Source organism: Cetorhinus maximus, chromosome 9, assembly GCF_964194155.1.
Source record: "Cetorhinus maximus chromosome 9, sCetMax3.hap1.1, whole genome shotgun sequence".
Taxonomy (NCBI): domain Eukaryota; kingdom Metazoa; phylum Chordata; class Chondrichthyes; order Lamniformes; family Cetorhinidae; genus Cetorhinus; species Cetorhinus maximus.
The window spans coordinates 75,133,693-75,159,414 of NC_135887.1; the positions used below are offsets into that span (position 1 = coordinate 75,133,693).

General features: G+C 45.3%; 1 protein-coding gene and 1 long non-coding RNA gene across 3 annotated transcripts in view; both read left to right on the top strand.

Annotated features, from left to right (window-relative positions):
• The window catches only part of LOC144684735 (uncharacterized), a 124,074-nt gene extending 103,680 nt beyond the window's left edge, over positions 1 to 20,394 (top strand). The window contains exon 2 of the long non-coding RNA XR_013577555.1: positions 20,209 to 20,394. This is a non-coding gene — a long non-coding RNA (uncharacterized LOC144684735). The remainder of the gene's footprint in view (positions 1 to 20,208) is intronic.
• dgkza (diacylglycerol kinase, zeta a) overlaps positions 1 to 25,722 on the top strand; it is a 562,825-nt gene that overhangs the window by 167,120 nt on the left and 369,983 nt on the right. The window contains exon 1 of one of the 2 annotated variants that reach the window (XM_078548889.1): positions 24,909 to 25,105. The exons of the other annotated variant lie outside the window; for it this stretch is intronic. Coding sequence (XP_078405015.1) covers positions 24,960 to 25,105 — 146 coding nt within the window. The 5' untranslated portion in view covers positions 24,909 to 24,959. Of the gene's footprint in view, positions 1 to 24,908; positions 25,106 to 25,722 lie in introns of those variants that run through there. 2 annotated transcript variants of the gene reach the window in all.

Sequence of the window (25,722 nt, forward strand, 5' to 3'; positions counted from 1 at the left end):
TCCTGGGATTTATTAACAGGGCCATAGAGTACAAAAGCAAGGAGGTGATGTTAAACTTGTATAAAACACTGGTTTGGCCTCAACTGGGATCTTGTGTTCAGTTATGGGCGCCACAACTTAGGAAAGGTGTGAAAGCATTAGAGAGGATGCAGTAAAGATTCATAATAATGATTCTAGGGATGAGTAACATCAGTTTTATGAATAGATTGGAGAAATTGGGAATGTTTTCAGTGGAGAGGAGAAGATTGAGAGGAGATTTTATAGAGGTATTCAAAATCATGAGGGGTTTGGACAGAGTATATAGAGAAAAACTGTTCCCATTGCCGGAACGACTGAGAATGAGAGGGCACAGATTTAAAGTAATCGGAAAAAGTAACAGTGATGTGAGGAAAATCTTTTTCATGCAGCGAGCGCTTAGGGCCTGGAATGCACTGCTTGAGAGTGTGGAGGAAGCAGGGTCAATTGAGGCTTTCAAGAGGGAATTCAAAGAGGAAAAGGAAGAATGTGCAGGGTTACAGGGAGAAGCTGGGGACTGATACTATGTGAATTGCCAGCACAAAAAGGAAGGGCTGAATGGCCTCCTGTGCTGTAAGGATTCTATGATTCCATAATAAGCTGCCCTAATATCTCCTTATACGGCTCGGTGTAACATTTTGTCTGATAATGCTCCTCTGATGTATCTTGGATCACTTTATTTTAAAGCAAGCACTAGATGAATACAATTCTTGTTATGGTTGCTATTGCAGAAGTTTATTGATGCATTTTGTCACCATCTAGTGGCCTCTTGCTTTATAACATCCCTGTGTTGGCCATGCTTCTTGAGAGATATAAGAGTTGTGTAGCTGCGATGTGTCTGTGCTGAAAATCTCATAGGATGAGGACTAACTTTTTGCCAGTTAAAAAAAATACATTGTAATGAGGAAGTTACTAAATAATGATGAATAAATTTTGAGGAGGTCTGTTGCTCACAACTGCTGACACTGTGGGTGGAATTTAAGAAGAGTACAGCTCCCAATGGTGGGACAGGAAGTAGGCGCCATGTCTGCTCAGGCATTGCAGCCACTACGCACACGATCACAATGAAAATAGTAAAGGTGTGTGGTGGGCACGTGTCCCACGTTGGGAGCAGGAAGGAAATATCCGTCCCCGCCATCAGCTGAATTAATTCACGGTCGCAGTGGGCTACAAAAGGCCCATCTCTGCAAGCAACCAGTTCCTGCAGGCAGGGAGAGCTGGTCCCGACTGGTAGACCATCTTTAAAGGTTTGCAGCAATTCGCAGCTTCCATCCCCCCCTTGACCACCCTCCATTGGGTGACCCCCATCACTCCCCCACTTTCTTCTGTCAATCTATACTCTTAGATCCCCATCGCTCCACCCTCCCCCCCCACAACATTCACAAAATGTCTTGGCACAGACAAAGAGCAGCCCCACAGTTCAATGATGCCTCCCTGCAGGTCCTCCTCCAGGCCGGTCCGGGAAAGGCATGAGGTGCTCTTCCTCGGGGGAGGGGTGGGGTGGGGGGGCAATAGGAGACCCTCCCACTTGGCCAAAGTGGCCTGGATGGAGATCACAGGGCAGCTGAGCAGCCGTGGGGTCCACCCAAGATCCTGGGTCCAGTGCTGTATGAACAATCAGCCAGGGTAAGTGGCAATGTGGTGTTCATCAAAGGGCCTCCTATTAGAGTATTAAACCAAGGGACTTTGCGAGTGGGGAAAGGGGCCAGCCTGGGAATTGCATGTTCATCATCAGTGCCACATGGCAAAAGAGGCCAGACCATGTGACAGTTGTGCACGATAGTGTGACAGGATAGCAGTTAGATTATGTGGTCAGTGTGTGGCATGTGGATGTACAGAAACAAGGGAGTTAGGTGTCTCTGGAAAGCTCATCGTTCTCCAATTCCTCATACAGGACAAGGAGACATCCAACGCTAGGGAGAGGTCCAAGACAGGACGGGGGGTAGCCAAACTGAGAGTGATCACTCCTTTGGGGCAGGACACCTTGAAGATTGATGGGGACTATGGAAGACACTCCGTGGTGAACTAGCCAGCCAGCAGAGTGAGAATGCCTTCAAGCTGGTGCTGAAACATCAGCACAACAGAGACATGCATGAAACTATAGTTCCCTGATAGGTTGAGCTGTTCCTTAGTGTCTTTATTGTTGTTCTTCACTGCAGGTCATCTCCACAGACTGCGAAGGGAAAAGCCAATAGTGCCAAAAAGCGACTCCATCTCTGAACAACAGCCGGAGGGTGCACTGTCATCTGCTTCTCCCTCATCCTCCACCAGCGCAGTTACACCCAAGCGGCTTTCCCAGGGCTTGTGTATAGAGTCAGGGGCACATGCTGGTGATCACATCCTGAACAGGTCTCAGCAGCTGAGGGAGGCTGTGTCAGCTAAGCTCCCTGACAGTGGGAGGACTGTTGGAGATCAGTCTCATTCTGAGCCTCATGCTGATGACAAGCCTCTGGGCTCAGCAAGGATAAGCCTCGTGGAGATGCAGAAGCAGCCAAGAGAACATCTGGCAGAGGTGTCAGAGTCGATGTGGAACATGGCATGTATGGTGGGAGGAGTCCATCCACCTGGTAACTTCTGATGTGACTGTAGCATGTGAGCATAAGGCTTCCCCCATGGAGAGGGCAGTGACTGCCATGGAGAGCCAGGTGTATCATACAGTCCTTATGTGTGAGGACCTGCATTCCATCTCTCTGGCCATGGGCTCAGTACAGCACTAGGCTAGGTGCGAGAGCAACAAGGCACCTAGACCTCCCTCCAGGTTTCCCTTCTCCTCAGGGGTACAGGAGGTGCCATTGTGCACTGAGAGGGAGGAGGGATGCCAGCCAGCCACCCACAGGGTGTCCTCTCAGGGCACTCCTAGGGTGAGCGGGGCTCCTCATCCCCTTTGCTGGTGTGCCTCTAGCAGCTGAAGGCAAGGAGGGTGGCCCTACACCATGCAGGAGACCCCCAAGTGGGCTGGGTCTTAAGGCCTTGGACCGCCAGAGGACCTGTGCCAAGGTCGTCAAATGGAATGGGGCATCACTTTTGACAGCCTGTTTCATCAGCTGCTAATGCCCGGGTCACACCAAGGTATAGTGTTTGTAAAAAGGAAATGAAGAAGTACTGAAGCTGCCAATTGAGGACTTGACCACCAGTACCACCCTCTTGGCAGCCCCATCACTGTGGCCATTTGAGGGCCCAAGCACCACATTCCCCTCCCACCCTACCCCCACCCTTGCTTCTGCTGGTCCATCCATCTTTCCCTGGTCCCGTCCCCTTCTTCCACTGAGTTAGACAAAGACAAAACCTCACCTCAAATACAAAGAGTGAACAACCTCACCTGGTGCATGCCATCTGTTGGGACGCAGGAGGAAAGAGTTTCCCATGCACTGCTCCACTGCCTTATTCCTGTAACCGTGCACATTCTCTCTTTTCAGGTAGCAATCCAATTCCCTTTCGGATAGCTCAATCGAACCTGCCTCCACCACCCCTTCAGGAAGTTTGTTCCAGACACCAACCACCCTCTGGGGGAAAAAATCTTTTCCTCACATCACATTTACTCCTTTTGCCAATTATTTTGAATCTGTGCCCTCTAGTTCTTGATGTTTTCTTGAGTGTGAACAGTTTCTCACTATTTACCTTGTCCATACCCCTCAGGATCTTGAATGCCTCTATCAAGATTCCTCTCAGCCTTCTTTTCTCCAAGGAAAACAGTCCCAACCTCTCCGATCTATCCTCATAGCTACAATTCTTTATCCCTGGAATCATTCTTGTGCATCTCCTCTCTCTAATGCCTTCACATCCTTCCTCCAGTATGGCGCCCAGGACTGAATGCAGGCCCCCAGATGAGGCCTAACTATGACCTTATGTTTTCCCTGGATCTGGCCTGACCAGAGGAAGCTGGTGCTCACTAACATTCTTACCATTCCTTATCCCAGTCTCACTGACACTGGCAGTCTGTCAGGAAACCTCTCCTTTTCCATTTCCCTGGCTGCTCCACTTCTTAGTGCTCAGATCTGGATCCCCAAAAGGCTGTTACTTGACTTTGAGCTCAGTGAGTAGAGGACTGTGAAGTCCTGCCGCTGCAGTCACTCTGAGTGAAGACGGGGCTTTATTGAAAAGGCCTGAAGGGCGGGTTGGGCCGTGAGCCCCGAGTCAAAACCAACAACACAGCGGAGAGAGCGGGTCTGGGGGTTTGCGGGAAATGTTGCAGATGATCACTGAGTGAAGAAGGCAGCCGGAAAAAGGGCTGAAGAGCGGCAGCTGGGTCTATGGTATCAAAGCGAACAAGTGCAGCAAAACACGAGTAGCGGTGGCCGAGTCAGAGAGCGGCTCACTGGGGCTGCAGGGACTGGACACGGCGCTAAATGGGCAGGGCTGCACGCTAACTGCCCGCTGCAAAATGCCACAGGCTGGGAGGGACTGGGACTGATCAACCGAGTGTCCCGCCTCTTGGGGGCCCGGGTACTCCGGTCATGGAATTAAGTTGCTCCTAATTGTAGTGTCTCAGGATTCACTGCCACCCCAAATCCCGCTGCCCAAGTCAACCGCCTAGTTTCCTTCGTGGCTGCAGCAGCCCTGCACCCAGCATTATTTGTGTTAATCCCGCTCTTTCTGTGCAGTTGACCCACTGCCACTTTTTCGGAAAATGATCCAAAACTTGCAGCTTGCAATAACGTGTGCTCTAACTGGAATGATTTCAATGTTTAGTAATATCCAAGATTCTGCAGTTCTAAAATGATCTGAAATTGAACAATTAACTGCAGCAACAATGGATAATGAAGCCATAACACTGCTGTAAAACCACTGATGTTTTTAACACAATGCTGCATTTGTTTACCTCGGAGTTTTGATTCGGTGATCCGACACACTCAGAGAGCAGATCAGGAAGTTAGCAATCCACCCAATTTCAAGTTATTACAATTAATGGGAGCGCCAGATCACAGAATCAAAAACCCAAATATTGTTGTTGTTGTTAGGCTGTAGTAGAGTTATAAGAATACTGGGTATACTGAATAATTCAACATCTGCTTGAATTTAATGCGCCTTTAATATAGGAAAACATCCCAAAGTGTTCCATGGGAGTTTTATCAAACAAACTGACACTGAGGCACAGAAAGGAATATTAGGGCAGATGACAAAAAGCTATGTCAAAGGAGGAGTGTCCCAAAGAAGGAAAGAGGTAGAGAGGCGGAGAGATTTCAGGAGGGGATTCCAGAACTTGGGGCCCAGGCAGCTGAAGGCACAGCTGCCAAAGGAGAAACAGGAATACAGATAGAAACACAAAATAAGAGTGCACTTTAACTGATGAGTTGGATTAAACCTCTTACCCAAAAAGGTTTCTTCTGTCTTCTGGCCCAAGCAATAGTGAGAATCTTCCTCTCTGCACCTCGAAAACTGAAACCACCAGGATTCAAAACTCCACTCTAAGAAACCATGGACATGGAAATGATTTAATTTGGTGTGACACTTTCCAATTAATGAGTATCCATGGTATGTAAATGAATGATAAATAGGTCCCAGCCTCCAGGCAGTGTATTGGTCACTCTGCTGCTGACACACTGCCAATTTTAACTCATAGACTCAACAACCACGTTGGGAGGCCAAGATTTTGGCTACCGTCTAATTAAATCCCCCTGGTCTGCCACATTTTGCGCTCTTGCAGGCCCCATTAAACACCACCCAGTGACTTAGTTCATTCTACTTACATTTTTGCACTCACACTAATTTTTCCTCGCACACATGCACACACAATTGTTTATTTTCCTCACTTCAGCCGGAAGTAGAAGTTATTTTTTATTCATTCACGAGGGCATTACTGGCTAGGCCAGCAATTATTACCCATCCCTAATTGTCCTTAAGAAGGTGGTGGCGAGCTGCTTTCTTGAACCGCTGCAGTCCATGTGGTGTAGGTACACCCACAGTGCTCTTAGGGAGGGAGTTCCAGGATTTTGACCCAGCGACAGTGAAGGAACAGCGATATATTTCCAAGTCAGGATGGCGAGTGACTTGGAGGGGAACTTCCAGGTGGTGGTGTTCCCATGTATCTACGCCCTTGTCCTTCTAGATGGTAGTGGTCATGGGTTTGTAAGATGCTGTCTCAGGAGCTTTGGTGAGCTGCTGCAGTGAATCTTGTAGATGATACACACTGCTGCCATTGACCTGCTCCTCCTTGTGTGTTGTGTGTCGGTGGTGGAGGGAGTGAATGTTTGTGGATGGGGTGTCATTCAAGCCGGCTGCTTTGTCCTGGATGGTGTCAAGCTTCTTGAGTGTTGTTGGAGCTGCGCTCATCCAGACAAGTGGAGACTATTCCATCACACTCCTGACTTGTGCCTTGCAGATGGTAGACAGATTTTGGGGAGTCAGGAGATGAGTTACTCGTTGAAGAATTCCTAGCCTCTGACCTGCTCTTGTAGCCACAGCATTTATATGGCTAGCCCAGTTCAGTTTCTGGTCAATGGTAACCCCCAGGATGTTGATAGTGAGGGATTCAGCAATGGTAATGCCTTTGAACATCAAAACACAGGAAAAGTTGTGCCCGATCACCAATCCACAGTCTATTAGCAGGGCAGGGCAGGAAGAGGGGAACCTGACCCATGACCCCACAGATGGGGAGGAAACTGGACCCCTGACCCTGGGGATTGTCTAAACCTGAGCCTGGGGTTTTTTGTATGGGGGAGAATCTAATGGGAGGTGGGGGGGGGGTTGGGGGGAGCTTGGGGACTGGGGGGAAAGCACTCCTGCTTCTCTTGGCCCACAAGCAGTGCTATAAAAGATCTTACCTTCACCACAAAGCTGACTTCACCTCCCTTCAGCTGCCAGATATCCAAGAGCTTGGGAAATCTGGCTGGCCACAATTAAACCTACAGAGTGGTTAGATTAGAAGCTGCCAGCTTTGTTAAAATATTTCAGCTGCCAACCCACCTTTTGTCCCTGCCTCTGTTAAAGCTGGTGGTGGGTGTGTTGTGATCAGGTTTGTGATTTTAAAAATGTTCGCACCTGAGCTGACCCCAATCCACCCGTTTTTGCTTATTACAATTCAGCCCTGTATTGTTAAAAGGATCCAAGCCAGACCATGAAGTACAAAACAAGACAATTCCTTTTTTTCCTTGATAGTTGGTTTATTCACAAGGTCAATCTTTTTTCTCTGCCTCCTAACTACTCTCCCAATGTTCCAGTGACTCTCTTTATACTTGGTTGGAACAAATCAAATTAACCAGGGGAAAAGCTAATTAACAAATTAAAGTCATAGCCCCTTAAAAGGGCACTCTAATAAACGGACAAAAGTTTAAAGGAAACATATCAAACTAAATCAAAGTGATATTGCAGGGGCTTATGGAGCACTCTAGCCCCTGTGGAACCCACAGGTCGCAGGACTCTCTTTATACTCTCTTGAGCATTACAAATAAACAAAACGGGCAAATTAACAAAGTAAATTAAAATAAAATTGACACCCACGGTACCCACTGGACACGGAAGGTCTCAAGCGTGCCAGTGGACACCATGTGCCCCCTCTTCAAGAACGCCCAGCAGCAACCATCGCCACGGAAGAGGGGCAGCCAGTTGGGCTGGACGACCACCTGCTGCCTGGACCTGTTAATGGCCAACTTGGCCAGGCCCAGGAGCAGGCTTGCAATGAGGTCCTCCTGCTGCCTGTCCCCTCTGCACCAGGTGGCCGAATCAGGAGCGTGGGGCTGAAGTGAGCCTAAACATAAGGAGCAACTCCCTCAGGTAATTAAAAAGGGAGTGCAATCTCCCACAATCTTTGCACACTTGGAACACAGACTCCTCAAGGCCACAGAAAATGTAGGTGGCCTGGGTGTTTGTGAACCATCATAACCTATAGCTGTATGGGACTGCTGCACGCAGCACCCTCCACACCAGATCCCCACTGAAAAAGGGGAGTCCCACATAGAGAACTTGGGACCCTTGCCACCTCCAGACAGCATGACGGAAGTGACTCTCTTTATACTCTCTTGAGCATATCAAATTAAAAAAAGGTCAATTAACAAGTTAACAAAGTTAGTTAAAGTAATAGCCCCTGAGGGGCACTGTAACAAAAGAAAAACATCAAAAGAATTTTACCAATTCAAATTGAAAAGTAATTTTGGGGGCTAATGAAGCACTCCAACCTCCGCCGTGCCCAGCGGTCATGGAAGGCCTCAAGTGTGCCAGTGGAGATTGCCTGCTCCATCTGCAAGGACACCCGGCCACATACATAGCCACGGAAGAGGGGCAGCCAGTTGGGCCGGATAACCCCCTTGACCGCCCACTGCCTGGACCTGTTAATGGCTGACTTGACCAGGCCAAGGGACAGACTTACAAGGAGGTCCTCCTCCCACTCCTCTGCACGGGGTGGCCAAAGACCAGGAGTGTGGCTCTGAAGTGTAGCCAGAACCTAAGGAGCAACTCCTGCAAGAAAAACTGAAAAAAGGAGTGCAATCTATGTAGACATGGATGCAGACTCCTCGAGTCTGCAGAAAATACAGGTGGCCTGGGAGTCCATGAACCACCATAGCCTACGGTTGTACATTACTGCTACATACAGCACCCTCCGCACCAGATCCCCAATGGAAAAAGGAAGGACTCACACAAAGAGAGCCCTCCACTGGGGATCCGCACCATCATCAGATAGCAGGATGGAAGTGACTTTCTTTATATCTTTGGGCAGGATTTTACATCCCGTGGGCAAGTGTGTGCCTGACCCGAATGGGCGTAAAATAGTGCGCGATAGTGCGTCCCGACATCATCGCGTACTCACACGATATTTCAGTCAGTGGGCACATGTCAGAGGCAGCAGCGCGTCCGCCGACAATTAAGAGGCCTATTAAGGCCCTTAATTAATTTAAAGCTATTTTTCGCTGCCCATCTGACCTCACAGTTGGTGGACGAATTGGCCAGGCGGTCTTTGGATTTTTTAGGAAATCTCATCCACAGGCGGGATAAGGTTTCCACAATTAAATAAAAAATAAATATACATTTTTGGGCAGAATTTTTATTCTGTTTAGGTTATTGTGAGTGAGTCCTATGTCGGGAAATTTTTTTCAGGTTTTAAAAGCCTTTCTTTTTGATTTGAAAATTATTCAGCTCCTTTAGGCAGCTCCTGGCCTTCAGGGAGCTCTCAGTGCACGCTACCCCATGCATGCGCAGACTTTTGCGCTCGCAATCCTGCCACCCCCACCCCAGCAGCGCTGAGGCTCAGAGCGCGCCTTTCATGCTGACTGGCCGTTAATTGGCCAGCCTGCGTGAAATCGTGGCCGGGGTCCAATCGCCCGCATCGGACCGTTTCCCAGCCAATCCCAAGCTGCCCGACGACCCAGAAATCCTGCCCTTTGAGTATACTTGTAACTAATCTGGCAAATTAACAAGTAAACAGATCAAATTAAGTTAACAGATCAGATCAATTTAAAGTGATATACCCTTAAAGGGGAACTGTAACTAAGGAGAAAATTTTTAAAGGAACCTTATTGAACCAAATTAAAATGTCATTCCTGGGGCTAATGATGCACTCCAGCCCCCATGATGCCCACCGGTCGTGAAAGGCCTGAAGCGTGCCAGTGAACACCGCGTGCTCCCTCTCCCAGGATGCCTGGTCATGAACATAGCCGCAGAAGAGGGCCAAAGAGTCGAGTGAGACGACCCCCCTTGCCTGCCCTCTGCCTGGACCTGTTAATGGCCAACTTGGCCAGGCCCAGGAGCAGCCCTACAAGGAGGCCATCCCCCTTGCCTGCACCCCTCCACACCGGGTGGCCAAAGGTCAGGAGCGTGTGAGGCTGAAGTGCAACCAGGACTTGAGGAGCAGCTCCCTCAAAAAACTGAGGAGGGGCTGCAACCTCGTGTACTCTACATGCATGTGGACCATGGGCTCCTCAAGGCCACAGAAAATAGGAGTCCGTAAACCATCTGAACCTACGGTTGTATGCAGCACTCTCCATGCCAGATTCCAAATAGAAAAGGGGAGGATTCCCACTTAGAGGCCCTTCCACTGGGGACACCTACCAGCATCAGATGGCAGGATGGAAGTGACTCTCTTTATACTGTGAATGAAAACAATTAACAAATGGGGAAATGAACAAATAATCAAATTTATGTGAGAGCACCTTAAAGGGACACTGTAACAAAAGACAAAAATCTTAAAGGAAACTTAGAAAATCAACTTAAAATGTCAATTTAGGGGCTAATGATGCACTCCACCCCCCGTGATTTCCACCGGTCGCAGAAGGCCTCAAGCATGCCAGTGGACACCGCGTGCCCCCACTCTCGAAGGACACCTGGCCCCGAACGTAGGCGTGGAAGAGGGGCAGACAGTCTACTGGATGACGCCATTGGCTGCTTACTTCCTTGACCTGTTAATGACCAACTTGGCGAGGCCTAGGAGCAGGCTTACAAGCATGTCTTCCTCCTTGCTCCCCCCTCCTTTCTGCACTGGGGGGCCAAGATCAGGAGCGTCAAGCTAAAGTGCAGCCAAAGCTTGAGGAATAGGTCCCTCAGGTAATTGAAAAGGGAGTGCAACCTCCCACATGGAATCCTCAAGGCCACAGAAAATACAGGCGGCCTGGGAGTTCATGAACCACCGATTGTATGGGACTGCTGCATGCAGCACCCTCCACGCCAGATCCCTGATGGAAAAGGGGAGGACTACCACATAGAGAGCCCTCCACTGGGGAACTCCCACCACTGTCATCAGCAGGATGGAAGTGACTCTCTTTATAAGTGATCCCAGTTCTTAATCAAACAATGCCCATCACCTGTGTATCGTGAACAGCATAATCAACAAATTATTAACTTGTATCTCTATTTATAAAGCATAGAACTTGTGTACACAGACTTTGCCTTTTTAACACAACTTATGCCAACTTCTAAGGCTTGTGCATGTATATCCCATGGTCTCTCTGCTCTTGCACTCCTTTTAAAATTATACCATTTACTTATTCTCTTCTTTTTTCCTGCCAGGATAAATAATTTCACACTTCTCTGTGTTAAGTTTCATCAGCCACGTCCATTTCACCAGCCTACCTATATCCTCCTGAAATCTGTGGCTCCTCACTCTTCTTTATGTTTCTGAGCTTCATGCCCTCTGCAAACTTTGAATCTATTTCCTGTATTCCCAAGACCAGGTCATTAATATATATCAAAAAAAGCAGTGGTCCCATTGGCAGCCCCTGGGGACACTGCTACACACTTCCCTTCAGTCTCAACTGTTCTCCATTACTCTCTGCCTTTTCACCTTTAGTTAATTCTGTATCTACCCATGTAGCCAATGCTCCTTCAAGCCCATAGGCTTTAATTTTGCCAATAAGTCTATTATGTGGCACTTCATTAAACACCTTTTTAAAGTAAATATAGATACCAACAATCACACTACCATCAACAACCTCTTCCATTATTTCATCAAAGAATTCAGTCTAGTTGGCTTAGCATGATCTATCTTTACCAAATCCGTGCTATCTTTTTTATTCACCCATTTGTTTCAAAATGTCAATTTTATTTCCATTTCCAGTTTCCCCCTGCATTTTTTGTATTGTGTTTGGTTGTCTACTAAATTATGAACCCAACATTTGTCATAAGCCTCATTTTCCTGTTTCATTGTAACATCTATATCTATTAGTCATCCAGGAAACTTTAGTTTTGAATGTCCTTCCTTTCCCCACCATGGGAATGTGTCTAACTTGTATCCAAACCGTGTCCTTATTAAAGGCCTCCCATTGCTCACTGACTATTTTACCTCTCAATCTTTGATTCCAATCCTCCTCGGTCAGATTGCTTTTCAATTCATTGAAATTAGCCCTCCCAAGCTGAATATTTTCACCTTTGATTCCTCCTTATTCTTTTCAATAACTGTTCTAAACCCGTGATATTATGATCACTGTTTCCAAATGCTTACCCACACTAAAGCACGATCCACTTGCCCCCTTTCATTCCCCAGCACGAGATCCAGCATTGCTTCCTTCCTCACCGGACTGGTAACAGACTGATCAAGAAAGTTCTCTTGCTCATTTTTCAGGAATTCCTCCCCTTTGCCCTTTACTCAGTTATTTTCCCTAGTCTATATTGGGATAATTGAAGCCCCAATCATTACTCTAATGTTCTTGCATCTTTCTCCAATTTGTTTGCAAATTTGCTCCCCTCTCTCCTTTCCATTATTTGGTGGCCTATGTTTATTTTTTATAATTCTTTCACAGGATATGGGTATCGCTGCCTAGGCCAGCATTTATTACCCATCCTTAATTGCCCTTGAGAAGGTGGTGGTAAGCTGCCTTCTTGACCTGCTGCAGTCCATGTGGTGTAGGTACGCACGCACTGCTGTCAGGAAGGATTTTGACCAAGTGACAATGAAGGAACGATGATATATTTCCAGGTCAGGATGGTGAGTGGCTTGGAGAGGAACTTTTAGGTGATGGTGTTCCCATGCATCTGCTGCCCTTGTCCTTCTGGGTGGTAGAGATTGCTTGTTTGGAAGGTGCTGTCGAAAGGAGCCTTGTGAGCTGCTACAGTGCATCTTGTAGATGATACACACTGCTGCCACTATGTGTCGGTGGTGGAGAGAGTGAATGTTTATGGAAAGGGTGCCAATTAAGTGGCTGCTTTGTCCTGGAAGGTATCAAGCTTCTTGAGTGTTGTGGGAGCTGCACTCATCCAGGCAAATGGGGAGTATTCCGTCACACTCCTGACTTATGCCTTGTAGATGGTGGACAGGCAACAGCATAATAGCACCTCTATTGCTCCATAATTCTAACCAATTAGATTCCAAGTAAATAGAACCCTTTCATCTTACATCATCCCTTTCTCGTGCTGTTATACAGTATACTTGATCAATACTGCCAGCATCTCCCTTTGTTCTATCCCTATCATTCCTGATTCCACTGTAGCCAGGAATACTGTCCTGGATTTTACAGGGCAGTGGTGGTCCTGTCCACTGGCCGGAAAGTCAGGGGCAACCCTGTTTCCTCTGGCCTTGGAAGCCACGATCAGATTTTGCATTGAGCTGCAGGCAGTTAATATCCTGCAGTTGGCGCTTTTATACTAAGGCAGGATGTGTTGCCCCCAACAGCTGCCGACCCATAAGAGGGCCACAGATCTTCAGTCCCAGCAATGGAAGCAGTGGCCACTGCTAAAACTGCAGCTACCTCCAGAGCCACAGATAAAGTGGGGTCAGGGATTGCTGGTGTTAATAATCAGGCAGGCCCAGTGTGGAGTGCAATCAGGAGGTCATGGGGGTCTTCCTGCAGGGGCAGCACTTGTTGCTGGGGGCCCTCTGTGGACCACAGTGTGCCCGATCAGGAAGGCCACCCACCCCGTCAGGTTTCACTGGGCAATCTCCCTACATGTGAGGCGCCCACCCATTGCTGGTAAAATACTGGCGACAGTGAGAAGAGGCTCTTAATTGGCCACTTAAGGGTTTCAGTTGACCTAAGGGCAGGCGGGTCACCCCATCACCTACTGACAACAGGAAGGCAACAAGCAGAGGACTCACCTCCATTCCACCAAATTTTACACCCCACCCCCTTCCACTTCCCAGCCTCCCCGGGGTGGGGGGGTGGGGGGGACATAAAATCCCCACCATTAAGTTTCCATTCTTTTGAACCATACCTCCATTATTGCCACAATATAATACTCCAAGTGGCTATTTGTTTCTACAACTCACCAACCTTATTTACCACACTCTGTGAATGTATTCACATGCACTTTAAACCCATCTTAGTCTGCCTCTTTTTTCCCCTCTGTCTGTTGCCTCCTGTCTCTGAACTACACTTCATTCTAATGCTGTTTTCTCTCCCAATCCTCTGTGCATGTTTTTCTCCTCTCTAATTAATGTTTCAACTTGGTGCCCCTCCTCCGCCATACTCTGTAAAATTTCTCTCAGACCACCTCTCCCCCCTGTTCATGTATTACATAGTGTGGTAAAGTGAGGTACCCCATCTCTTTAAGAGAATGCAAGTTTACTGATGATGTGACAGCACTGACAATTCACTGCACAGCGCAGGCAACTGGGAACTGTAGTCTCGTGCTGGAGATTTCTGAATGAGCACACATGATCTGGTGCTCTGCCCTATGTCTCAATAAACCATCACTGTTTATTCTTACATCAGTCTCTCCCTGTTAATGATTGCAAACAGCAGTTAAGGAGAACATAGGAAGGCATGCAGTTAGAGTTCGGTTGGCCAACGAACTCATTTACCCAAGACACAAAACATAGAAAGACATTTAGCTTCTATATGATGTGATTGTGCTCCAGTCCATCTCTCTCTGCAGAGAGGCAGCCCCATCACACCAGTTTATAATGTTCTGCAGAAGCTCACAATTCTCTGGGAGAAAAAAAATCACCTAATATCCAGTCTATTTCTCCTTTTGTGCAGCTTAAATTCATGTCCCCTAGTCATCCCCATTCTGTTAAATTGGCATAATCTATCAATAGAGGCTCTATCTGGCCCTGTCATTATTTTATAGACCTCCATCGGGCCACCTCAAAGTATACACTGCTCTAAAATAAATAGACCAAGCCCCATGAGCCCATTAGAATATCAGTGGCTCTTCAGGCAAGGAGTCATACTTATAGCTCTCCTCTGGACCTTTTACCAAGTCCACTATATCACCCACTGTGTCAGAGGACCAAAACCAGGCACAATATTCCAGATATGGTGACTTGTATAGTGTCAAAATCTTGATCTTTATACTGAACGGTACTATTGATACAACCCAATAGCTTTTAATGTAGTTTCTCTACGTCAGTCATGAACCTTCAGGGATTTGTGCACAATAACACTAACATTTTTCTCTCTCGAGCTTTCAGTATTCTTCTCTGAACATGATAAATATATCCTGTGTCGGCCTGACCAACATATATGACACTTGCATTTATTAAAAATGCCATTTGCCAAGGAGTTCCACCCCCCACCCCCCACCCCCACAGCATATCTATATCTATTTGAAATTGATTGCACTCCATTAATGGTTAACACCTTGCACAGATTTTGGTGACATCTGCAAACTTACTTACCATGCTCCCAACACCATTGTCCAGGTCATTAATAAAGACCGTGAAGCATAGCAGCCCAGAACTGATCCCTGGAGACACCATTAGTAACATGTCTCCAAGCTGAACCACATACACTATGCTACAATTTTTTTCCTGCAGCCTTGGATCCAATTCCTAATCCAGGATTTCAAATTTCTACTGACGCCACAGCTACCATACTTCGTAACCTAGTAACCTAATCTAAGATACCATAGCGAAGATTTTCTGAAATTCAGGTAGACAACATGTCCCAGGTTTCTCATATCCACTACCCTAGTGACTTCCAGAAAAATCTCTTATCAAAGCTGTTAGGAATGACTGATTTTTTTTTTTGGAAACCATTTTCTTAACGCCCCTTCCATTTCTCAGTGACCATAAAGAACTTATCTTATGATCCTCTCTAGCACTTTTTCCCAATAATGTAATTCAGACTGCTAGGCCTAGAGTTTCCTGCCTCTGTTCTGTCTCTTTTTAGAAACTAGGGCACCAGCGTTGACTTTATTGAACTATTGGACTGAAGATACAAGGGCTCACAGAGTGCTTGTCCCTTCTCCATAACCACCATCTGATGGATATTAGCTGGACTCTGGAGACCAATCAATTTTGAGCTTCCCATGCGGATCGAAAATTACATCACTATCTATTTTGGTGTTAATGTTTCTATTTAATGCTGGACATCCCTCATCTGGAACATCAGCTTCATCTACAGGAATATTGAAAGGTACAAAATAGACATTCAGCAGCCCTGCCACAGAAAGAAGTATAGTACTTTTCGCAACCACTGGATGTCTCAAAGCGCTTTATAGCCAATGAATTACTTGATGAAGTGTTGTAATATCAGAAACACGGTCATCATATGCACTCAGCAAACTCCCACAAAGAGCAATGCGATAATGACCATAATCTGTTTTTATGATGTTGATTGAGGGACAAATATTTATCAGGACATTGGGGATAACTACCTTGCTCTTACTTAAAATAGTGACAGGGAATCTTTTACATAACCCAAAGCAAGCAGAGAGGGCCTCAGTTTAATGTCTCTTCTGAAAGACAGCACCTCTACAGTGCAGCACTCCATCTGCACTGCACTGGAGTGTCAGCCTACAGTGCAGCACTCCATCTGCATTGCACTAGAGTGTCAGCCTTGACTTCTGTGCTTAAGCCCTGGAGTAGGATTTGAACTCAGAACCCTATGAGTCAGAGGTGAGAGTGCTACTAACTGAACCACAGCTGAGAACCTGCAATTCAGATTGGATCTGATCTACAATGTTCATTAGCAGCCTAATACGGTATTTAATGATCTTTTGACTTCTAATATAGCTAAAAAAAAATATTACTTTCTAATTATATATCATCTTTTTTTCTAGAGATTCATAGCTAATCATATGGATATTTTTGTCTTCCTTAATTGCATACTTTCCCCCATTCTCTTGTGAGTTAAATACCTTAAACGTGTCGAATGCCTTCTGTTTCAATTCAATTTGCCTCTGTACATTCCTCATCTTGTTTTATCATGTGCCTTTTTATCCAAACATGGCTTCACTATGTTTGAAAATTGCTTTAAATAGAAGCCACTTGTCCTTAGTACTTGATTGCCTAGCTAATAAGGTTACCCAGTCAACATTTTATACATCTTCAGCTATTTTTGTAAAGCCAGACCTCTTAAAATCTGGAACCAATATTAGATTGGCTGCAGCCTTGGGTTGCCCAAAAAGATTAAACCTATGATCAGAGCTGGCCAGTTTAGCACTCCCCCACTTCAAGGTTTGATACAGCAGTCAGGGCACTGCTAAAAACCAGAATCAAAATGTGTTTATCCTTTGTTACCACGCTAACGTAGGGAAACAATCGTTGTGTTACGAAGCAATCTTTGTCCAGTGCAGCACTGGAGTAGTCCCCTTCCAAGCGGTGAATGGTGTGTAGCATAGGAAACACCAAAAGGATGCAAAAATATATTTGTTGAAAGTCCATACCAAAACCCGACTTCAAATAATAACTTTGTGTTTTCGTTTTGATGCCTGAAATAAGCCATTGCCTTTTTTGCCTTCTTCAGTTGTCTAGTTTCAGAATGCTGAGTATAACTCCCGTGTGATTTCTTGATTTTCTAAACCCTTTTGCCCAAAAGAGTAGTCTGTTTTTAAGAGGAGTAGCATTGCTTACAGTGGGCTGCATTAATCAACCCTCCATAATCATATGATTTTCACAGGAGCCTGGTCCAGTGGCTCAGTAAATATCTGTACATACACTGTTTATTATAGCGATATGCTGGATGGGGCAGGATGATTTGATCCCTCTGCCAGGTTAGTGGTGCACTCTGTACTTGTTCCGGGCATCTAGGGGTAGGGAAAATAAAATGAGACATGGCTTCTTTCAAAATTATGAGCAGAGTGATAGATTAGATTGGAAGAAACTGGCAGGAGCGTCAGTAACCAGAGGACGCAGACTTAAGGTAATTGGTAAAAGAACCAGAGGGAAGACAAGAATTTCTTTAAGAAGTGAGTTGCTAAGATCAGGAATGCACTGCCTGAAAGGGTGGTAGAAGCAGATCCAATATCAAATTGGAAAAACACATTAGGTAAATATTTAAAAAAGAAAAAAAATGCAGGGCACAGGGAAAGGACAGGGGAATGGGAATAATTGGATAGCTCTTTCAAAGGGCCAACACAGACACGATGGGATGAATGGCTTCCCCCTGTTTTGTATAATTCTATATCCCATGATTCTCTTGGAGAGAAACTTGGGGTGGGATCCAGTTCTACAAAATCTTCTTTTATCATTCATGATATCCAGAGAGGGTCAGGCACTTGCAATTGTGCTTACATCAGAAAAGGAATCATGGCTGGCAGGATGATGTACCCTCTTTCCCCCCTCCCCCCCCCACTTCACTGCCAACACCCCCCCGCCCACCCCCAGAAATCCATCAAGCTCTGCCTCTTTAGCTCCCAGCACAAGGGTGCCCCATCAGGATGCCAATGTACTTTGGTTGCCATGAAGACAACCGGTGGAAGTGCGGTTCACATTACCGGATAGGGAAGTCGGAATTGCTGAGGTTTCAAATACAAATTGAACCGCCTGCCCCCTCCCCCCAACAAAAATGCTCCTCCTTAATTCCTCACAACACCCCCCATCCCACTGCGCAACCCCCTCCCCCCCACCGTCCCAACCTGCATAATGGAAATGAAAATTGACAGAAAAGAAGGAACACTTGCAATTACATAGCACCTTTCACAACCTCGGGACATCCCAAAGTACTTGCCAATGAAGTGCTTTTTGGAGCGTAGTCCCTGTTGTAAATGCAGCAACTAATTTGCATACAAGAAGCTTCCCCAAACAGAATTGAAGTAAATGACTAGATAATCTGTTTTAATGATGCTGGTTGAGGGATAAATATTGGCCAGGACACCAGGATAGAACTCCGCTGCTCTTCTTCAAAATGGCGTTAAGGGATCTTTTCATCACTCCGAGAGGTGTAACGTCTCGTCGCAAAGCTGAATAACTGGCAGCTGATCAGACACTATAACCCAAAGTCAAAAATTACTCCCAATGTCTCAAAGTACTTCACACAATGCAGTTCAGTGACTATTGGGTTATCAGATGTTCCAATGTAGAAGGTGTGCATGTATCATTGCAGTTTGTTACATCTGACATGGCAAAACATGCAAGTTGGAAAATTGTCAATGTTCTAACAATTTAGTGTGGCATTGTAAACCGTGTTTGCTGCGTATTATGCAGGGGATCATGCACCCAGGAGAGATATATTACTGGATTTATTTCAACAGCATAAAAGCCTGATTGTTCAAGAGTGTTGCCGAGAAGAGACAAATAAACCCATTACTCCACTTATTCCCTGTAACAGGGTAGTTTATTGACTCAAATGAATTTTCACAGAATACATAAACTAGATTAGTCATCCTGATGCCACAACACTTAAAGCGGAGAAAGCGGTTCAGTAGAGAGGAGCCCTGAGGAGAAATATTTAACTTTTTTGCAGGTAACTTTGCTTTTGAAATGGCAAAGATAGTTAAATCACAAACAGGGAATTCAACTGAAAACCCTGAGCAAGAATACAGCCCAGTATTCTGGGCAGGGATTAAACCAAGTACCACCGTCAGGTGGGAAGGCAATGGACAGGCAGACGTCCCACCAAAGACCACTGGGCTTTGTGACAGACAGGAATTTGAGGACTAAGAGTCTTCAGTTATATTGTCTATGTACATGAGCGGGGTCTATGATTTACTCAGAGATAAGCCAGTGCTTGATTTCAGGCATTTACCTCACTTTTTTTAAAAATAAATTACACACTCCTATTTTCAATCTTGTTAGTTGATAGGCCTTACTAAAGCCTGCCGCTAATGACTAACTAAGTATATTTGGGAATTAGGTTTGCACATCAAAATTCTGTATTCAATTATTTCTTAGATCTTTTTAAAAAAAAATGATGAAAACTTTCTTCTATAGTGTAAATATGTTTTACTTAATGCTTTCAAAGCAACACATGGTATGGTATGGATGAGCTCTGATGGTTTAAAATAGGTATGTTTGTCTAATCATTAAAACTGTTCTGTAAGTACATATGACACACATCCTTAAACTGTGGGTTTAAGGTGCGACCACTCAAATTGAGGCAATTGGTGTACATTAACACAGGAACCTTTCACCCCCCTGTGCCCAGTGGCCCCAGCCAAATATGGAGCCTCTAGTGATCAAGGTAGTCTAGCAATTAAAAATACTGCTGGCTTACCTTTCCATGCATTTGACTACACATTTGCTAGTTAGTGGATCTGGGGTGAGGGATTGTGTGGGGGTGGGGATGGGGGTAGGGTAGAGGGACTATGAATGATCTGATGCCCTTGCTGCAAGAGTTGTTAATCCAGCCATGTGCACACTGTACAGATTTAAGTTTGCTTAAATTTCTTTTTGTGTGCGTTGTGTACTCATAAAAATGAGGGATCTCAGCAGCACTTATTTTGATAATCAGCCTTTCTGAGAACAGGCTGCTGCATCCTGCCCTGCCCCAATGATGAACCTCTACCCCAAAATCAGAAAGGCTGCACCAGGGCGCCAGTCATCATTTCCCTTGCCAGCCATCCGAAGTTCTCTCTGAGCGCGGTTGCCCATTGATGCTGAATCAGGAACATTTTGGTGTTGTGTGGCATTGCCCATTAGGAATAAGATTGAGATTGTTCATTTCATTGCAGTCCCTCACAGCCAACACCCAACAGGCTGGGCTGAGAGAGAAGGAACGGGACTGACCTGCAAAAATCACTGATCCATCGTATCATCTAGATGAAGTGAAGTTGTAGGAAAAAGTTATGAACCATTATAAAATAGCTGCACAGTAATGAACACTAGAAATGAACTATTAAATTTCGCCATGAAGTAAAGTTGGGCCTGAAGTCGGCTTATTGTCATCACCTTATTTAATAGCACAATGATACATTAAAATCAGTTAAAACTACTCATGTGAAATACCAATTTTCCAAAATTAAATACTTTAATGTGAACAGGATCACATAATAGAAACATAGAAACTAGGAGCAGGAGAAGGCCATTCGGCCCTTTGAGCCTGCTCCGCTATTCATTATGATCATGGCTGATCATCCAACTCAATAGCCTGTTCCTGCTTTCTCCCCATATCCTTTGATCCCTTTCGCCCCAAGAGCTATATCTAACTCCTTCTTGAAAACATACAACGTTTTGGTCTCAACTACTTTCTATGGTAACGAATTCCACAGGCTCACCACTCTCTGGGTGAAGAAATTTCTCCTCATCTGAGTCCTAAATAGTCTACCCCATATCCTCAGAATGTGACCCCTGGTTCTGGACTCCCCCACCATCGGGAACATCCTGCATCTACCCTGTCTAGTCCTGTTAGAATTTTATAGGTTTCTATGAGATCCCCCCTCATTCTTCTGAACTCCAACAAATATAATCCTAATCAACTCAATCTCCCCTCATATGTCAAATTTTGCCATCCAAGGAATCAGTCGGGTAAACCTTCGCTGCACTCCCTCTATAGCAAGTACATCCTTCCTCAGATAAGGAGACCAAAACAGCATACAATATTCCAGGTGTGGTCTCACCAAGGCCCTGTACAATTGCAGCAAAACATCCCTGATCCTGTACTTGAATCCTCCGGTTATGAAGGCCAACATACCATTTGCCTTCTTTACCACCTGCTGCACCTGCATGATTACCTTCAGCAACTGGTGTACAAGGTCACCCAGGTCTCGTTGCACATTCCCCTCTCTCAATTTATAGCCATTCAGATAATAATCTGCCTTCCTGTTTTTGCTACCAAAATGGATAACCTTACATTTATCCTCATTATATTGCATCTGCCATGCATTTGCCTACTCACTCAGTTTGTCCAAATCACACTGAAGCATCTCTGCATCCTCCTCACAGCTCACCCTCCCACCCAGCTTTGTATCATCTGCAAATTTGGAGATATTACATTTAATTCCTTCATCTAAATCATTAATATATATTGTTAATAACTGGGGTCCCAGCACCGATCCCTGCAGTACCCCACTAGTCACTGCCTGCCATTCGGAAAAAGACCCATTTATTCCTACTCTTTGATTCCTGTCTGCCAACCAATTTTCTATCCATCTCAATACACTACCCCCAATTCCATGCACTTTAATTTTACACGCCAGTCTCTTATGTGGGACTTTGTCGAAAGCCTTCCGAAAGTCCAAATAAACCACATCCACTGGCTCCCCCTCATCAATTCTACTAGTTACATCCTCGAAAAATTCTAGTAGATTTGTCAAGCTTGATTTCCCTTTCATAAATCCATGCTGACTCTGTCCGATTCTGTCATTTTTTTCCATGTGTTCAGCTATTAAATCTATTATAATAGACTCTAGAATTTTCCCCACTACCAACGTCAGGCTGACTGGTCTATAATTCCCTGTTTTCTCTCTGCCTCCCTTTTTAAATAGTGGGGTTACATTAGCTACCCTCCAATCTGTAGGAACTGTTCCAGAGTCTATAGAATCTTGGAAGATGACCACCAATTCATCTACTATTTCTAGGGCCACTTCCTTAAGTACTCCGAGATGTAGATTATCAGGCCATGGGGATTTATCAGCCTTCAATCCCATCAATTCCCCCAACACCATTTCCCTACTAATACTGAGTTCTTTCAGTTCCTCCCTCTCACTAAACCCTGTGTTCCCCAACATTTCTGGTATGTTATTAGTGTCCTCCTTTGTGAAGACAGAACCAAAGTATGTATTTAGTTGGTCAGCCATTTCTTTGCTCCCCATTATAAATTCCCCTGTTTCTGACTGTGAGGGACCTACATTTGTCTTCACCAATCTTTTTCTCTTCACATACCTATAGAAACTTTTACAGTCAGTTTTTATGTTCTCTGCAAGCTTACTCTCGTACTCTATTTTCCCCTTCTTAATCAATCCCTTGGTCCTCCTTTGCTGAATTCTAAACTGCTCCCAATCCTCAGGTCTGTTGTTTTTTCTGGCCAATTTGTATGCCTCTTCCTTGCATCTAATACTATCTCTAATTTCCCCTGTAAGCCATGGTTTGGCCACCTTTCCTGTTTTACTTTTGCGCCAGACAGGAATAAACAATTGTTGCAGTTCACCCATGCGCTCTTTGAATGTTTGCCATTGCCTATCCACCATCATCCCTTTGAGTAACGTTTCCCAATCCATCATAGCCAACTCGCGCCATCATAGTTTCTTTTACTAAGATGCAGGACCCAAGTCTTAGAATCAACTACGTCACTCTCCATCTTGATGAAGAATTCTATCATATTATGGTCGCTCACCCCCAAGGTGCCTCGCACAACTAGATTGCCAATTATTCCTTTCTCATTATACAATACCCAGTCGAGGATGGCCTGTTCTCTCGTTGGTTCCTCAATGTATTTGTCCAGAAAAACATTCCGCATACACTCCAGGAATTCCTCCTCTACGGTATTGTTACTAATTTGATTTGCCCAATCTATATGCATATTAAAGTCACCCATAATTACAGATGTTCCTTTATTACATGCATCTCTAATTTCCTGTTTAATGCCATTCCCAACATCACCACTACAGTTTGGGGGTCTATATACAACCCCCACTAACGTTTTTTTGCCCCTTAGTGTTTCTCAGCTCTACCCATACAGATTCCACATAGTCAGAGCTAATATCTTTCCTCACTATTGCGTTAATTTCCTCTCTAACGAGCAATGCAACTCCACTGCCTTTTCCTTTTTGTCTGTCCTTCCTAAATACTGAATACCCCTGAATGTTCAGTTCCCATCCCTGGTCACCCTGCAGCCATGTCTCCGTAATCCCGACGATATCATACCCGTTAACATCTATTTGCGCGATTAATTCATCCACTTTATTGTGAATGCTCCTCGCATTAAGGCACAGAGCCTTAAGGCTTGTCTTTTTAACATTACTTGTCTCATTCCCACTATTTTTCACTGAGGCCCTGTTTGATTCTTGCCCTTGATTTCTCTATCACTTTTCTTATCCCGCTTTCTATCTTTTGTTCTTGTCTTTGATTCCCCTTCCTCTGACTCCTTGCATAGATTCCCATCCCCCTGCCATTTTAGCTTAAACCCTCCCCAACCACTCTAGCAAATATTTCCCCTAGGACATCAGTCCCTGTCCTGCCCAGGTGTAACTCGTCCAGTTTGTACTGGTCCCACATCCCCCAGAACCCAATGCCCCAGGAATCTGAAATCCTCCCCTTCACACCATCTCTTCAGCCACATATTCATCCGATATATCATGCTATTTCTACTCTGACTGACACGTGGCACTGGTAGTAACCCTGAGATCACTACCTTTGAGGTCCTACTTTTCAACTTACTTCCTAACTCCCTATATTCTGCTTTTAGGACCTCATCCCTTTTTTTACCTATGTCATTTGTACCAATGTGTACCACGACCACTGGCTGTTCACCCTCCCCCTTCAGAATGTCCTCTAGCCGCTCTGAGACTTCCTTGACCCTAGCACCAAGGAGGCAACATACCATCCTGGAGTCTCGTTTGTGGCCACAGAAACGCCTATCTATTCCCCTTACAATTGAATCCCCTATAACTATTGCATTCCCACATTTTTTACTCCTCCCCTTTGCAGCAGAGCCAACCGTGGTGCAACGAATTTGGCTGTTGCTGCTTTCTCCTGAGAGGCCATTCCCCCCAACAGTATCCAAAGCGGTATATCCGTTTTGCAGGAGAATAGCCACAGGAGATTCCTGCACTGCCTGCCTAGTCCTCTTGCTCTGCCTAGTGGTCACCCATTCCCTTCCTGCCTGTGGACTCTTAGCCTGTGGTGTGACCACCTCTCTATACGTGCTATCCACGATACTCTCCGCCTCGCGGATGCTCCACAGTGTCCCCAGCCACCACTCCAGCTCCAAAACCTGAGCATGCTAAAATTACAGTTTATAAATAATTAGGGATTCAGTGAATACCAACCCTAACAAATCTGACATAGAATTATTGCGTGCAGTCTCGATTTGTGCACAACTCAGCTTGTATAAATAATTGTACTATTAAGGGATCTGAATACTGGAGAATTTGACACACAATTGGTGATCATTCTCTGTTGATGTTCCATGCAACAGGACAAAACCATGCTCTTGTATTTCCAGGGTTTATAAATCTATATCATTGATATCATGCCACATCAGCTCCCTCCACTTGGGATAATCAGCACCTTACTTGTAGTTCCCCTGTCCTGTCCTCTCACTCGCCTCCTCCCCCGCCCCCACTCCCCCCCCCCCTCCCCCCCCCCCCCCCCCCCCCCCCCTCCTGCTGGAGCACAAGGCATTTGAGCAGAAATAGAAACTCAATATATATCCCTGTGGTTCATGGTATCATCAGGAAGTTTGAATGAGGAACTAACGAGATATGCTCTCCGAAACCATTGCAAAAGAAATTGAACTGCTGCAGCATGGCTGAAGAGCATTTATATGATATGCCAAAGCATCAAATACGCATGGATTATCCGCAGTTCTGGTAATGACCAACCGCACACTAAAGACCCAACCACTGGGCAGATGTGGAAGAAGAAGACCTGGAAAGTTCCTCCAGCTCCAGTCACAGCTTCTAGAGAAAGGTACTGAAGTAGCCCACAGAACTGGGTCACGACTGTTCATTGAGATTTGCCATTATGAAATGCAGGAAGAACCTAGAGAAGGCAAAATTTGCTTAACTTGTATCAGATTTGGTGGCTATGAGAGACCTATTGTCTATTTAAAGGGCACTGTTTTCACAAGCAAGCATCTGGCAAAATAAATGTTTTCTGAGCAACAAGGAGTCTCAGAAGCACTGTGTATCGGTTTAATCATAGAACCACTGTTGATAAAGAAATAATGTATTTCAATGCAATGTACAATTAAAAGTTTGTCAAATATTTTTCAATTTTTAAGACAATTGGCAAACGAACCAGAGAGGAGATGCAGAAAAATGTTTTTAAATTGTGATTTGTTACGATCTGGAATGCACTACCTGGAAGGATGGTGGAAGCAGATTCAACAGCAACTTCCAAAAGAGAATTGGACATACGCTGGAAATTGAAAGGTTTGCATAGCTATGGAAAAAGGGCAGTGGAATGGGATTAATCTGATATTTGTTCAAATGAGGGCTCCTTTTGTGCTGTGTGATTCTATGTTTCGAAGGAAAGAGACCCTTTAAGACTCTTTCAGCTCTCATTGAATGTTCAATAACATATGC